The 14,772-nt window shown below is 45.2% G+C and overlaps 1 protein-coding gene and 1 long non-coding RNA gene across 8 annotated transcripts in view; one reads left to right on the forward strand and one right to left on the reverse strand.

Annotated features, from left to right (window-relative positions):
• Positions 1-14,772, reverse strand: part of LOC128342695 (zinc finger protein 286A-like) — an 80,131-nt gene that overhangs the window by 41,425 nt on the left and 23,934 nt on the right. The window contains exons 4-5 of one of the 6 annotated variants that reach the window (XM_053290434.1): positions 13,799-13,919; positions 3,982-5,649 (exon numbers count right to left, since the gene is read on the reverse strand). The exons of 4 other annotated variants lie outside the window; for them this stretch is intronic. In XM_053290434.1, coding sequence (XP_053146409.1) covers positions 5,579-5,649; positions 13,799-13,919 — 192 coding nt within the window. In that variant the 3' untranslated portion in view covers positions 3,982-5,578. Of the gene's footprint in view, positions 1-3,981; positions 5,650-13,798; positions 13,920-14,772 lie in introns of those variants that run through there. One more of the 6 variants, XR_008315109.1, reaches the window with a different exon arrangement.
• Positions 1,561-11,479, forward strand: LOC128342714 (uncharacterized). 2 transcript variants are annotated; one of them, XR_008315121.1, is made up of 4 exons: positions 1,561-1,693; positions 2,136-2,257; positions 5,505-5,639; positions 10,405-11,479. It is a non-coding gene; the product is annotated as an uncharacterized LOC128342714 (long non-coding RNA). The 2 variants fall into 2 exon arrangements; XR_008315120.1 differs by having other exon boundaries at positions 2,136-2,235.

Raw genomic sequence — 14,772 nt, forward strand, 5'->3', positions numbered from 1 at the left:
TTAGGACCAACAAAAGGAAGTACCTTTTCACACAACACATAATCAACTTGTGGAATTCTCTACCATAAGATGTGGTGATAGCCAACAACTGGGATGGCTTTAAGAGGGGGTTGGATAAATGCATGGAGGAGAGGTCTGTCAACAGCTACTAGTCTGAGAACTATGGGCCACCTCCAGCCTCAAACGCAAGATGCCTCTGAATACCAGTTGCAGGGGAGTAACAGCAGGAGAGAAGGCCTCAGCCAGGGTGCACCCTTGCCCTCTCACTTTGCGCATGTGAAAGAAGACCCAAGGGGGGGGGAGCTGCTGGTCAAACTTTGTCCCCCAGCCATGCAAAGCTCCCTATGACTGTGATTCCAAGCACACATATGGGTTCTCCCTTGTGTGGATACTTTCATGTTGAGTCCGGGTTCCTCTTCTATTGAATCTTTGCCCACAATCCAAGCAGGAGTGTGTTCTGAGAGGGACTACAATCCCCAGAAGCCTGTGCATCTTCCCAGCAACTGTGTGGACTGACTGGCCTATCCAGCATCTTTCCCTGCCTGCACACCCACCTCCAAATCCCAAACATCACTGTGCACCACCAGCACACTACCAGGAACACTTGCCACACACTCTGATTCCTCCTGGGGGGTGGGGGTGGGGAATTCCAACTTTGGAGTTTCCATTTTCTCACATATACAGTCCTATTAAATGTGTTTCAGAGATGCAGACAATTTGGATGGAAAGCTGTGAGGCTGCTGTTAGAGATGAGAGCTCTCACTTTGCTTAATCCTCTTAATCACTATAAAAGGTAGCTTTTTGCCTGGTTACCAGTGTAACTGATTCTTATGGCTCTCGCTACCTTAAAAAAACCCTCACAGGAATACGTATGAATACAATGAATACAATGAATAATATCCCTGCTAACTTGGCAAAGAGGCACCTTTTAACGTGGAGATTCTCTTTATTTAGCAGGGGGAGAGTAACTGGCCCTGTCCACCCCCAGCAAAGTACCTCCAGTGACTGTTGCTAGTGTCTATCTTATGTTTCTTTTTAGATTGTGAGCCCTTTGGGGACAGGGATGCGTCTTATTTATTTATTATTTCTCTGTGTAAACTGCCCTGAGCCATTTTTGGAAGAGCAATATAGAAACTGAATGAATGAATATTTATATATCATTCTTCAACAAAAGTTCCCAAAGATATAGATATATAAAATGACTCCCTGTCCCCAAAGGGTTCACAATCTAAAAAATAAACATAAGATAGACACCAGCAACAGCCACTGGAGACTCTTTTTTAAAGCCAAATTTTGGGTTACGGCCCATTTGACCCACGAGTATATCCCTTAGGTTCTGGCAACCCAGCTGGAGAGTTGCTGCATTGGAGATGGGTAGGACCAGTTGCTCTCCCCCACTAAATAAAGAGACTTCACAAAGATGCCTCTTTGTTCAGTTAGTAGGAAACATCAGCATGAGCCCCACTAAATAGAAGTGAACCATGAATTTAACAGGTGCCTCCTTGATCAGTGGGCAGAGATAAGTACTTAAGCAGGTCAGGTGAAGCTGTTCTTGTCATGAAAGGGAAGCAAAAGCTTCCCTACTCAATTTATCTGGGTCATGAAAAGCTAACAGCTCTATTGTGTAAAGCCATCTGACCTGTGCTTCTCTTCTGTTGTCTTCCTTCAAGGCATAGAGTAAGCAATTGAAGAGGTAGGCAAAGAGTATAGACTTCTAGCCTCAGGGATTCCCAGCAATCCCAAGGAGATGACCCGCCACCTTCTATACCTTGCTTTCATGGGAATGGGCCTTTAGGTTTCTCAACTTTGTCTAGCCAAGAGTTTCAAGAGGAAAGCTTCATGAGACCACCGTGGATGGGGCCTAGCAAATCACCACCCTTCTTCCTAGGTCAGATGCATAGAAACCAAAATGGTTTGGGGATTTATGTTTGAGGTGCATCCTGCTGTTACAAAGAGAAGGCAAACTTCCATTCTGATGGTGCTTTCACAGGGCTTCTAACAACATGTGCATGGGGTAGGGGATGGGTATCTCTCCCAATAGCCCTGAGGATTTTTCATTGTAAAACAGTAGACCATTATCACTTCCTCTTGGAGCTCTCCGGCTGCCCTAAAGTTGTCATTCTTTGCTGTTGCAGCTGGATTGGAGGAGACAGCTGTGAGATTCTCTGAGACTCCGTCTGACACTGAGCAGAGGCATCTGGCACGGAAAGCAAGCAGGAAAAGGACAACCAGAAGGTCAGTCCAAAGGTACCCAAAGGTAATTTTGGAGCCTGGACCTAAAGGCCTTTGGAAACACCCCTGCTGCAAGCTAAGCATCATTTCCCTACACACACAGACTGTGGCACAAGCAGTATTTATAGCACATGGGTTCTTGCGGCATAAACGGCAACTGAATTCACAAGAATTAAGGATGTGAAACTGGTATATTTATGCATTAGCAGAAACATTGAAACACATTAATCCCACATATTTCTTACCCACAACCTCTCTAAATCAGAGGCCACACCTGGTCCCCGCGGCACAGGTCATAGTCAAGCTTGGCTGGCTGGTGTAGCTTGATCCGGCAGTTTTGGTGACCACTAAAGTGGCCTAAAGTGGATTTGGGGGCCCCAGGGGGTGTGGAGTCTAGCGGGAAGGGGGTCTTGGGGTCAGCCTCTTGGGTAAGGAGGGGAATGTTCTGAAATTCCTTCCGCTGTGGAAGCTTACAAGATTCTCAGCATCTTCAATATATATTGGGTGGTTTTGCTATTAAATTACTCATGAGTAGTAGTATTCATTCAGTAACTTAGTCTAGATGTCAGCCGATATAGCTAAGAGCATTCACCCAGGAGGAAAACCACATGAATCCCTCTGAGGAATTACCTCCTTTTGACCAGGGGTGCAACTATAATAGGGAAAGGGGAGACAGTTGTCTGGGGGCCCACTGCCTTGGGTCCTCCCCACAGAGGCAAGTCACATGACTAACTAACCCAGCCATGCACCCGCCTGGGCTTCCTTCAGTTGTATTCATCCTCTGAAATTGATGTGGATGTTAAGACCTGGAGCTACCAGAACAGCATGTCTTTCTCTAGTACTATTAAATGACTTGCATCGTCCACAATTGACAAAAACTTTTTAAAAATAATTTAGGATGATGTTCTATTGTGGCACATTGTGTGTGTGTGTGTGTGTGTGTGTGTGTGTGACATTACTATGCTTTTTGTTACCACTATTCAGCCTCATTTAAGATTTCTTTACTTCATGAGCTGAGCTTCAGTGAGCAGGGGGGCCCATTTTAAAATTTTGTCTCTGGGCCCATTCCAACCATTCCAAAGCCCATGCTTTGGACCTAAAAGCTAGCTCCTCATCCACAGGAGAATCAGCTCTTCAGAACAGTCACATAGAAGTGGGTGGGAGGAGAGTCCTTACCCATTCAAGTTCACCTTTGGGGCATCGTTTCTTATAGGGCTGAAAGAAACGTCCCTTGTGTGCAAGCACTGAGGGAAATGTTTCTCTAATCCTGGAAACTTCTCATATGAGAACCAGGACATCTCTTCCCAGTGCAGAAATGTGTTTCTCTTACATTTTTAATAAGTTCACTCCTTGGTCCTTGCTAGTTTATTAGTGCTATTGAACATGGGGAGGGGTGTGCCGAACTTATCTGAGTTACTGCAGAGAACATTAGTGAAGCTAATTCCCTTGCCAGAAAGGAGTTTGCTATTTCCCTTTTTAGAGTGCATCTGACTTGGGGTCTACTTGCTAGCTGTCCCTTCTCTTTGTCTGTCGGACAATGAGAAGTTTTATGGGGCTGACTCCTAGCAGTCCTTGGTGGTTATGACCTTGGGCAGCATTGCCCCACGTTTTGCTTGTGCTAAGTGAGCAGATAGCATCGTTTGCCAAATATGGGCATGTGCAGAGTTCAAATGATTTTCACTGTTAATTGGTTTAATGTTTTAAATGATTTTAATTGTAAATTGCCCAGAGACACAAGTTTTGGGCAGTACAGAAATGTTTTAAATAAATAAATAAATATCCCGGGAGTTCAGGTGTTCAAAATGGAGGCTATGAGCCCACAGCTCCAAATCACATAGAAGGGTGCTGTTTGCAGCCCCAAAATAAGCTGTTTTGGAAACATCTGTACCTGAATTTGGGAACCAAATTCAATGAGCACTTTTGAACCTTCCTCCCTTTCTTTGCCTTTTTAAAAAAATGGGGTTTAGGTGGGTATATTGGTGCCTCAGCGGTGCCCAAAATCATCTTCTGGTTGAGGCTCCTGCTTTCTCATGGAAGGGCTGACCCTGATTTGCAGGGCTTTGATTCCTGGATGAGATCAGAAACTGTACCTTGAAAAGAGATTCTTGTCCAGTGCAGGAGTAGAAGTGGAAGTTGGAAGAAGTCATAAAGGTGCTAATCAAAGTCCAGGTTTGGAGGTATGAATGCTGGGGTTAGGGCCCAAAGAATTCCTTCCCAAAGCAGCAGGAAACTCCAACAACAGAGCTTCCTTTTGATCTCTGGCTTAATGCGAAGGGAGCACCTTCTTCCTCTAGATGGCCCATACCTCTCTCTAGCCTTATTGAACTTAGTACTGGTTTCTCATCCAGTTGTATTTTTATTTATTATTTATTTTCTTACATTTTATATCCCACTCTTCCTCCAAGGAGCCCAGAGCAGTGTACTCCATACTTAGGTTTCTCCTCACAACAACCCTGTGAAGGAGGTTAGGCTGAGAGAGAAGTGACTGGTCCAGAGTCACCCAGCAAGTAGTATGGCTGAATGGGGATTTGAACTCAGGTCTCCCCAGTCCTAGTCCAGCACTCTAACCACTACACCACACTGGCTCTTTCTGGAAATCTGGATCAATACATCATGGTTTAAAAGAAAAATCTCATAATGAACTAAACAGCTACACTACAGGAGTTCGAATCACAGGAGGCGTCCAGCTATCCAGGTGGGATTTGGTTCTTTGGCGAGGATGAGGTTTTTGACTATATTGGCATTCCCCAGCAGGTGGACTCTAGCTGTGTGCCGCACTAACTCACTCTGAGTCTGCTGCAAAACTGGGCATTTCAGTCGTGAAGTTGACTTGCTCACTTCTTCACCAGGTGGCACGTGTCCTCCTTGCTGCATTTCAGGGTAAGGCAGCTTCAGGCAGGATACAAGGCGTAGCTATGAATAAGAATAAGGACTGCCTGAAACTAAGGAGGTGGAAGCAAGCGAAAGGTCAACTTCAAAGTGTTGTATAGTGCCATTGCCACTGCAAAAAAAAAAAAAAAAAGTTTGTGTTGGGGAGCAGTGTTTATCAATATGCTTTTTTCATGTACCTATGGCTTGGGATGAAAATATTTGGGGAAAATACTGGTCTCTATGAATGGTCCCCAGAGTACAGCATACCTGACTGTACTTGGAATGCAGTGGCCTCTGAGACCCCACCTGACTAAACTTGTAGGATCACTTTGGAGGGGCTGGTCTGAGGCTTTCTTCCACTCCTTTGGACTCTTATAGGATTTCTCTCTTTCTTCCCAAAGGTGATATGCAAGAGAATGAGAATGAAGGGCGGCTATCTCCGTTATCACCAACAGAATTGGCCGTAATAGATGAATTATGTGCAATCTTGGCAGAAGAAGCAGATCACGGAAGCCTGGTTTGGGACCTTCCCGAAGGTGAGGAACCCTGCAAAGAGGGGAAACCACAAAAATGCTTAGAGCATGGGAAGTCCTTCACTTGGAGAACAGCCTTTACCACACATCAAGGGAAGGGGAACCTGTTTCTGGAGAGAGCAGCAGGGGCATGTATGGATTTTGCACAGCACGTTGCAAATTGTGATTGTTTAGCAAATCACCAAGAGGAAGCTGCCCACTCCAGTTACAAAGTAGTGTGGAACCTTATTATTGCAGTTAGTCAAGAACAAGCATGGAGATTGTAGTGCAGTATAAAGTAAATAAGATTAGGTTAAGTACATTTGAGATAGGAAAGACCTACACTAACAACGAGCTACATTTTATTTATTCATTTGTTTGTTTTTGTTTGTTTGTTTGTTTGATTGATTGATTCGATTTGTATACCACCCTTCCAAAATGGCTCAGGGTGGTTTACAGCACGATAGAAACAATTAAAACAAGTTGACAATTAAACTCAAACTATTAAAACACAATAAAACCAATTAAACAGCTAAAACCCCTGGAAATCAGGGCAACAATTTTAAAAAGTAGTTAATCATTTAAAACCCTGGAAGGCCAGGCCAAACAGGCCAGGCTCTCCTGGAGGAGAGTAATGATCTCAAATTACGAATTTCAATTTACATATTGAATAGGATGAGAGAGAGATGCTGCCATCTGCTCGCCAAGGAGAAAGGAAGTAGCGGGTTTCCTGACTCGCTGCAGGAAATACCTGAGGAGTCAAGGCAGGTGTCACAGATTAGAGGCAAAGCAGGGACAGGTAAGGGGACCCTCACTAACTACCTCTATTCCCAATGCCCCTAGTGGTCATTTGGATACTTGGTGCAAAAGGCCGATGCACTGGAACTCCATCGCCAACACAGCTTCTCATCACCTGTCTCACCAGCTCACGATTCCCATCTTCTCCCGTAGCACCTGGAATCTGTCTCTAGGCAGTGGTTTAGTCAATCCATCTGTCACCATCTATTCTGTTGGGCAGTACTTTAACTAGATCACTCCCTTTTCTTGCAAGTCCCAAACATAGTGATACTTTATGGGAATGTGCTTAGTATGACACCATCTCTTTGGTAGATCTGGATGCAACTCTGGTTATCCTCAAGCATGGTTGTGGGCTTTTGTTCCTCAGTCCCAAAGTCCAATAGTAGTTGGTGTATCCACATAACTTCTTGGCATATTCTACTTCTGTGGATGAGAGCGCAGCAAGTGACTGCTTGCAGCTAGACCAAGTTATGACTCCACCTCCATACAAGAATAGGTATCCACTTGTGGACCTACATTCTGTTCAGTCCTCGCCCCAGTCTGCATCCAAGTACCACACAAGCCTGTGATTGCTGTTTGCTGGAATCTCTAGTGCATAGTCCATAGTACCCTTCAGATATCTTCCCAGTCTTGACTTCAATCCAGTCATTGTGGGTTGGCACACTCACCTTTCTGCTCAAGATTCCTACTGCTGAAGCAATATATACTGTGGCTATATACAGGGACTTTCCAATTGCCTTTTTGTATAGATTGTTGGCTGGCAAAGGCTCGTTGTCTCCATCTTGTTTCCGGAAATTTGTATCCATTGGCGTAATGGCCTCATTGGCATCCGTCAATCCTAGGCATTGTAGAAGATCCATTATCTTCTGCTTTTGGTTGAGAAGGAATGTCCCATCCCTTTCTCTTCCTATTTGGATGCCAAGATAATAGGAGATGCTTCCAAGCTCCTTCACTTCTATTTCCTTGTTCAAGTGTTGCACAATCACATGGCTGTCTCGTTCTTCTTCATATGCACAGATCAGGCCCTCTACATAAGTCAGAACATAAGTCAATTTATTGTCTCTGAATCTTGAGTATAGACAAGGATCAGCCTTTCCTTGCGTGAATCCTTCTTTAAGTAGTAGTTGATTCAACTTTTCATTCCATGCTCTGGCTGCTTGCTTCAAGCCATCGATGCTCTTTTGTTGTTTACACACAAGTCCCCTTCTTTCCAGGTACCTCAAAGCCTGGTGGCTGTTGCATATATGTATCTTACTCGATTTCCCCTTGAAGTAAAGCGCTCTTTACATCCAAGTGGTCAATGTGCATCTTTCTGGTTGCCGCCACATTGAGCAATGCCCTAATTGAAGTGTGCTTGACAACTGGAACAAAGGTCTTGTTGTAGTTCTCACCATAGACTTGGGATTATCCTTTGGCTATCAGTCTGGCTTTATAGCACTGCACATCTCTTTCTGCATCTTGTTTGACTCTGAAGACCCACTTGCATCCTACAGTCTTCCTTTCAACAGGTAGTTCCACAAGTCTCCAACTCTGATTTTTGTGCTGGGTATTAATTTCTTCTAGTGCTGCCTTTCTCCATTTTTCAGCTTCATCAGTCGCCATCTTTTCTACATCATGCCATGTGGTGGGTTCCCATATCTCCCTTCCTTTTGGTCATGAGCAAGACCCTCTTGGGTGGAATCCCTTTGTTGGGCCTCTGTGAGTGCCTTAGCTCTGGCTCAGGCTGTATAGCCCCCTCTGAGTCTGTATCCTCATCTGAACCTCCTCCTTATTCTGGCACATGTTCCTTGGGCTCAGTGGGGTCCCATATGCATGGGTCCTCTTTCACCTGAATCTCCATCACAAGTTCCAGCTTGTCACTTCTAGCTGGCTCTAGTCTTTCATCAAAATACACTAAATTACAAATTATAGGATCAAAGATTCCTAATCCCCTTTTGCCAGGCACATATCCAACCAACACTCCCAGTTTGCATTTTGATTTTGGCCTTTGGAACATATGCATAATAGCCTTTGATCCAAACACTTTGATGTTTGTGCCCATACCATAATTCAAATGGTGTCTTGTCTGCTGCCTTGGTAGGCAACTTGTTTTGCATGTAGTTTGTAGTCATCACAGCTTCTCCTCAAAATTTATTTGCTAAGCCAGCACCATGCAACATGCACCTCATCATCTCTAGCAGAGAGTGGTGTTTCCTCTCTGCCACACCATTCAGTTCCGGTGAGTATGCAGCAATGACTTCTTACAAAATTCCATTTTGCTTCAGGAATGCTTCCATCCCTTTTGACATGTATTTGCTTCGGTTATCTGTCCATAGTCTTTGAGGCCTTTTTCCAAATTTATTACTGACAACTGCAACATACTCTTTAAAATTTCCAAACACTTCACTCTTTTGCCTCAGTAGATATACATGAGTAAATCTTGAAAAATCATCTATAAATGTTAGTATGTAGCGATTGCCTCCCATACTATCTCCTTCGCACCAGAAATGTCAGAATGAATTAACTCCAGATTTTCTTGTAATTCTAAATGTTTCCTTTCAGAAAAGCTGGGCCTCGATCCTTTATTGAGTAAGCAACACTGACATCTTGTGGTGGTTTTACTGCATTGCATATTTCAATGCCAGAGAGAGAGATTTTATACCGCCCAAAACTTGCATCTCTGGGCAGTTTACAATTAAAATCATTTAAACATTAGAATAATTTAAAACAATAAATTTAATAAAAAGCCTGGGTAAATAAATGTGTCTCCAGAGCCTTTTTAAAAGCTGCCAGAGATGGGGAAACTCTTATTTCAACAAGGAGCACATTCCAGAGTCCAGGGGCAGCAAATGAGAAGGCCTGTCCCCGAGTAGCCACCAAATGAGTTGGTGGCAACCTCAGACAAACTTCTCCAAATGCTTTTATCAGGCGGTAGGGCTCATGGTGAAGAAGACATTCTCTTAAATACCCAGGGCATTAATTAATTAGTCTGTTCCTTCTCAGGTCTCTAATCATACCCATTTGTCTATGCCCAAGCCTTTCATGCCATAGAGTGATGCAATTCTTATGACTGCATGAAGTTGAAAAATTTGCTCATTCAGTTACACAGTCCAATTGAAAGAGACCATCTTTACACATATGGCCTGTCGTCATTATGTTGTCATCTCTGGTAATATAACAGACTTTCCCCTCAAAAGTCACTTTGACTCGATGTCCTACAGAGATCAGGTTACATTCCATATAAGGGACAAATAGAGCATTTTCAATTAAAATCATATCTATTTTTCCGTTCCATTGTCTGCAATATAGTTAACAGCTCCTTTCCCTTCTGCACGAGAAATACTACCATTATCAGTAACTATCGAGGTTTTGCACTTTGTGTCTGTCAATGAACAGTTCTGGGGAATTTAAAATATTTTGGGTAGCCCCTGAATCAACTATGAAGATATCTCTTTCATTGTTGTCCTCTCTTACATGGAAACTTTTCTCATCAAATTGATCATGTTTTATGTCTACGTACATTGCTTTGGGAACCCTGGTGTTGTTGAAAAACAGTATATAAATTTTTGTGTGATGACCACTTGCAGGACCTCTCCATAGTTTCAGAGGGAGATATTTCCAAGTCCTGCTGGAAGGGACCTTCAGTATGCAAAGAAGGGTCCCTTTCACTGAACTACAGTCATTTTTTTCCCTAATTGTCAACATGGCTGGACAAGCCACTGAGGGGTTTGGAAATGGCCTCAGAGAAATCTTATGTTCATTTCCTACTCCGATACTGTGTGTCACCAGTTTACTGGAGCAAGAATTGGGCCCTGGGGCCCACTAGTACTACATTGCCAGTACTGGTTGGCAGTAGCTTTCCGGGGTTTCTGTCACCAAGACCTATATGGCGAGGCCAGGGACTGAGGGAGGTTAGTTTCATTCCCTGTCATCATGAAGGAGGGGCTGATTTGAGGATGATTTATTTCTCCCTTGGCTGCCTGTCCAATCTCTATCTATCTATCTATTCCAGGATATGAAAATGCAATGGAGCCACATGGGATATCAGAAGGAGGAGCCCAGCATGAGTACACAGCTGCCAGTTCACACCAAGGGAGTCACTTAAGCCCGAACACAGACCTTTGCCCAGAGTGTGGAGTGATAGGTTGCTCATTGACTGTGCATTAAAGAACCACACAGGGGAGTAACCATATGCATGTACAGCATGTGGATGAAGTTTTAGGGATATCGGGAGGTTTTGAAAACACCAAAGAAGCCACAAACCTAATGACTATGCCTTTTAAAGCTTAAAAGTTTTATTCGGAGCAACCAAGATGGAGAGCTCGTCCGTGAAGATGCCCTACTGAAATTCAAAGAACCATATGGGGAAAAGAACTTCAGATGCTTACTCTGTAGCAGACCTTTGATGATCAGTTTGGTCTGGAGAAACATGAGAGAATGCACAAAGAAGATGCCTCCTAACTGCTTGTAGTTTGATAAGTGTTAGCGCATGTCATTTTATAATGATGAAATCCCTCAGAAAGAACTTCCCTCTGAATGTCTCAATGCAACCATTGGGTGATTGGCTGAGCCAGCTTTGAGTGTCTGAACTTTGGAAGGCATTTGCACTGATCAGGGCAGTTTAAATAGTTGCATTGTCTTTTACCTAAATATGCATTTGCTGTGTACTGGAGTATTTTAATTGCATATTTTATCTAGAGCATTTCACTGGTATCAATACTGTATTTTATGGAAACATGGGTAGAAACTCGATCGATGGTTTATGCCACTGACTGATAACCATTATTTAAAATGATAGGATACTCCCATAACACAGAAGCTGTCTGAATGTTTAGCGTACAACGAAAGCCAGATTATACAGAGACATTGTCCGGAAACCTGGCTAAAGGAAACCTGAACTCATGTGGAGAAGAGACCTGGGGGGAGAGGGATGTTTCGAAGGCTTCTGTTTTGGTGGGATTGAGTGCCTGAAATGTAAAGTGGCCATAGCTGTGGCTTTTCAGACATCTGATGGGAAAGGGGGTAACTTTTGTAGCTTGTGTAGGTATCAGAATGGTGTTAATAATAAAATATTGTGTATTTTTGGATTTTTGTTATCATTATTTATATGCTGCTTTTCAACAGAAAAAGAAAATCAAAGCAGTTGATATAGCAAACATGAAAAGGAATACATGCTCCCTTCTTCCAAAGGGCCTCACACCAAAAAGAGATTCCACCATTGCCCAGGTGTGGTTTTGGGGCTGAATATAGGCATCTGTTCTGCTTTTGCTCAACAGAAGAGCACTGCAGCTTTAAAGAGAAACCATTTTTTGTACTTGGTAAGGGTCAATGTTTGTTGACAGTATGGCTACTATTGGTAAGATGAGCAGTTTCAACCTTTAAGATGCTTTCTATTTTCACCTTTGCTCTAGAAGTCATGGAAATAGCAAGGGGCCCATCTTCTATGGCATGCTCTAAAAGATGTCAGAACTTTGGACAGTCTCGCTTATTAAGCGGGAGGAACATAGGAAGTTGCCATATACTGAGTTAGACCATTGGCCTATCTTGCTCAGTATTGTCTTCACAGACTGGCAGTGGCTTCTCCAAGGTTGCAGGCAGGAATCTCTCTCAGCCCTATCTTGGAGATGCTGCCAGGGAGGGAACTTGGAGCCTAGGTGCTCTTCCCAGAGTGACTCCATCCCCTGAGGGGAATCTCTTATAGTGCTCATACTCCTCGTCTCCCTTTCATAAGCAACCAGGGCAGACCCTGCTTAGCTAAGGGGACAGGTCATGCTTGCTACCACAAGACCAGCTCTCCTTACTGAGACGTGGTGCATCTGCACTTTGACTTGGTGGTATAGCAAGCCCTGAAAGGGTTCATGTTCAAGAACCAAAGATTGTTTATAGGCACTGAAAAACCAGTTCTCTTATTGCCTCAATAGGCTTTTCATATGATCAAGCCTAATGACTACATTTTTGAAAGCTTAAAAGTTTTATTCAAAGGCATATAGAATGGTAAAGGTAAAGATACATAAAAAGGTAAGTGCATGGCAAAATATATATCCAAGCAAACTATAACATTCAAAGAAGCATAAAATATGTGTATACTGAGTCAGACCATCGGTCTATCTAGCTCAGTATTGTCTTCACAGACTGGCAGCAGCTTCTCCAAGGTTGCAGGCAGGAATCTCTCTCAGCCCTATCTTGGAGATGCTGCCAGGGAGGGAACTTGGAACCTTCTGCTCTTCCCAAAGCGGCTCCATCCCCTAAGAGGAATATCTTACAGTGCTCGTACTTCTAGTCTCCCATTATATGCAACCAAGGTGGACCCTGCTTATTTAAGGGGACAAGTCATGCTTTCCACATCCCCACAAGCCCCATCAGCATGAAGCTGGAGGGAGGCTGTGCCAGGCCAGGAACCAGCTGTCCGGAATGAGGCTAGAGGCAGGGGGCAGAGAATGCCTGCCCTCTCCCTCCCTCCCTGGTGTAGCAATAGCAATAGCACTTACATTTATATACCGCTCTATAGCCGGAGCTCTCTAAGCAGTTTACAATGATTTAGCATATTGCCCCCAACATTCTGGGTACTCATTTTACCGACCTTGGAAGGATGGAAGGCTGAGTCAACCTTGAGCCCCTGGTCAGGATCGAACTTGTAACCTTCTGGTTACAGGGCGGCAGTTTTACCACTGCGCCACCAGGGTACTGCTCCATTGTTCCCGCTGCTGTCCCCTGCTGTCCCATTGTTCCCACATCCACTGTCTGCGAGATGGACGCGGATGCGACGGACCTCCTGGTGGAAAGGTTCACGGATGTCGTGACCTGTGTGCAGGCTCAGACTGGCTGACCGAGCAGCAGGGCATTTTCCTGGTGCACCCTCGCCTGGTACGCCCTGCTGCACTCGCTGGCCTCTCCCCGCTCCAGCTCCCTTTCCCCCCCTCTCCCTGTCCATAAAGCCCCACCTCCTCTCCTTCCGATTAGTCGTGAGAAGTAGGCTCAGACTGCCCTTAGAGCAACAGGGCATATTCCCGGTGTGCCCCCCCACCCCACCCCACCTGGTGCACCCCACCCCACCCCTGCGCCCCAACTCCCACCCTTAATTACCCATTCTGCTCAAAATTTGGCCTCTCCCCACATATATTCCCCCACCCTCTCTGTGTCCCCAGTCTGACCCTGCCTGTGTGGGCAACCCTCAGGAGGTGATGTTGAGGTTCGAAGAGAAGGGGTTCCTGGGCATCCTTGACTGTATAGACAGGACACCCATGGAGATTTTAGTGCCCCACCACAATTGAGTACTTTTGGCAGAACTACGACTACACCATGGCCCTACAAGGTGCGGTGGACACTACAGGCAAGTTCCTAGGTGTCTATACTGGGGTGTCAGGCAGAAGTCACAACACAGCCATTTTCGGGACCTACCCACTCACCTCCAAACTCCAGAGATATCTGGATGAACGTTGTGCCCATTGAGGTGGGCGGGCAAAAGGTGACGCTGGTGATCTTTGGAGACCAGGGGTGGTCATCCCCTTTTGCACACCCAGAAATGCCCTGGAGAGGAACCACAGGCACAGCAGCGTGAGGATCATGGTGGGGCAGGCATTTGAGGGGGGTTTGTATAGGGAAGGTGAGGATATGGGATCCCCTTTGCTAGTGGCCAGGAAGAAGTCTGATGAGTGGGGGGGGGGAGTTTGGATGATGCAGGGAATGACATGGAATCCCCCTTGCCAGTGGCAGGGAGGACGATGGGTGGTTTGGGGGAGGGAGTTGGATGGGGCCAGGAAGAACATAGGAACATAGGAAGCTGCCATATACTGAGTCAGACCCTTGCTCCATCTAGCTCAGTATTGTCTTCACAGATTGGCAGCAGCAGGGGCGTAACGAGGCTCTAGTGGGCCCAGAGACAAAATTTTAAAATGGGCCCCTCGCTGATACACACACACTCACTTCACATGTGACTTGCCTCTGGGGGGCCCCTCGAGGCGTGGGGGGCCCCAGGCAGCCACCTCCCCTTGCCTAATGGTAGTTATGCCCCTGGGCAGCAACTTCTCCAAGGTTGCAGGCAGGAATCTCTCTCAGTCCTATCTTGGAGATGCTGCCAGGGAGGGAACATGGAACCTTCAGATACTCTTCCCAGCGTGGCTCCATCCCCTGAAGGGAAGATCTCATAGTGCTCACACTTCTAGTCTCCCATTCATATGCAGCCAGGGAGATGGGATCCCACACCAAGACTTGCCAAGTACAGCATTGACTGTACTGAGGGTGTATAGTGCACAGAGCGATTGTCTTTTCGCTCAGTCTGGATGTATGTGTGTCCATGGGTGCTCAGAGGCAGAGGGTGCGGAGGAAAGGGAAACCAGGTTATTTGGCAACTATGGAGGGGGGATGGCAAGCAACCCTAACT

Source organism: Hemicordylus capensis, chromosome 2, assembly GCF_027244095.1.
Source record: "Hemicordylus capensis ecotype Gifberg chromosome 2, rHemCap1.1.pri, whole genome shotgun sequence".
Lineage (NCBI taxonomy): Eukaryota > Metazoa > Chordata > Lepidosauria > Squamata > Cordylidae > Hemicordylus > Hemicordylus capensis.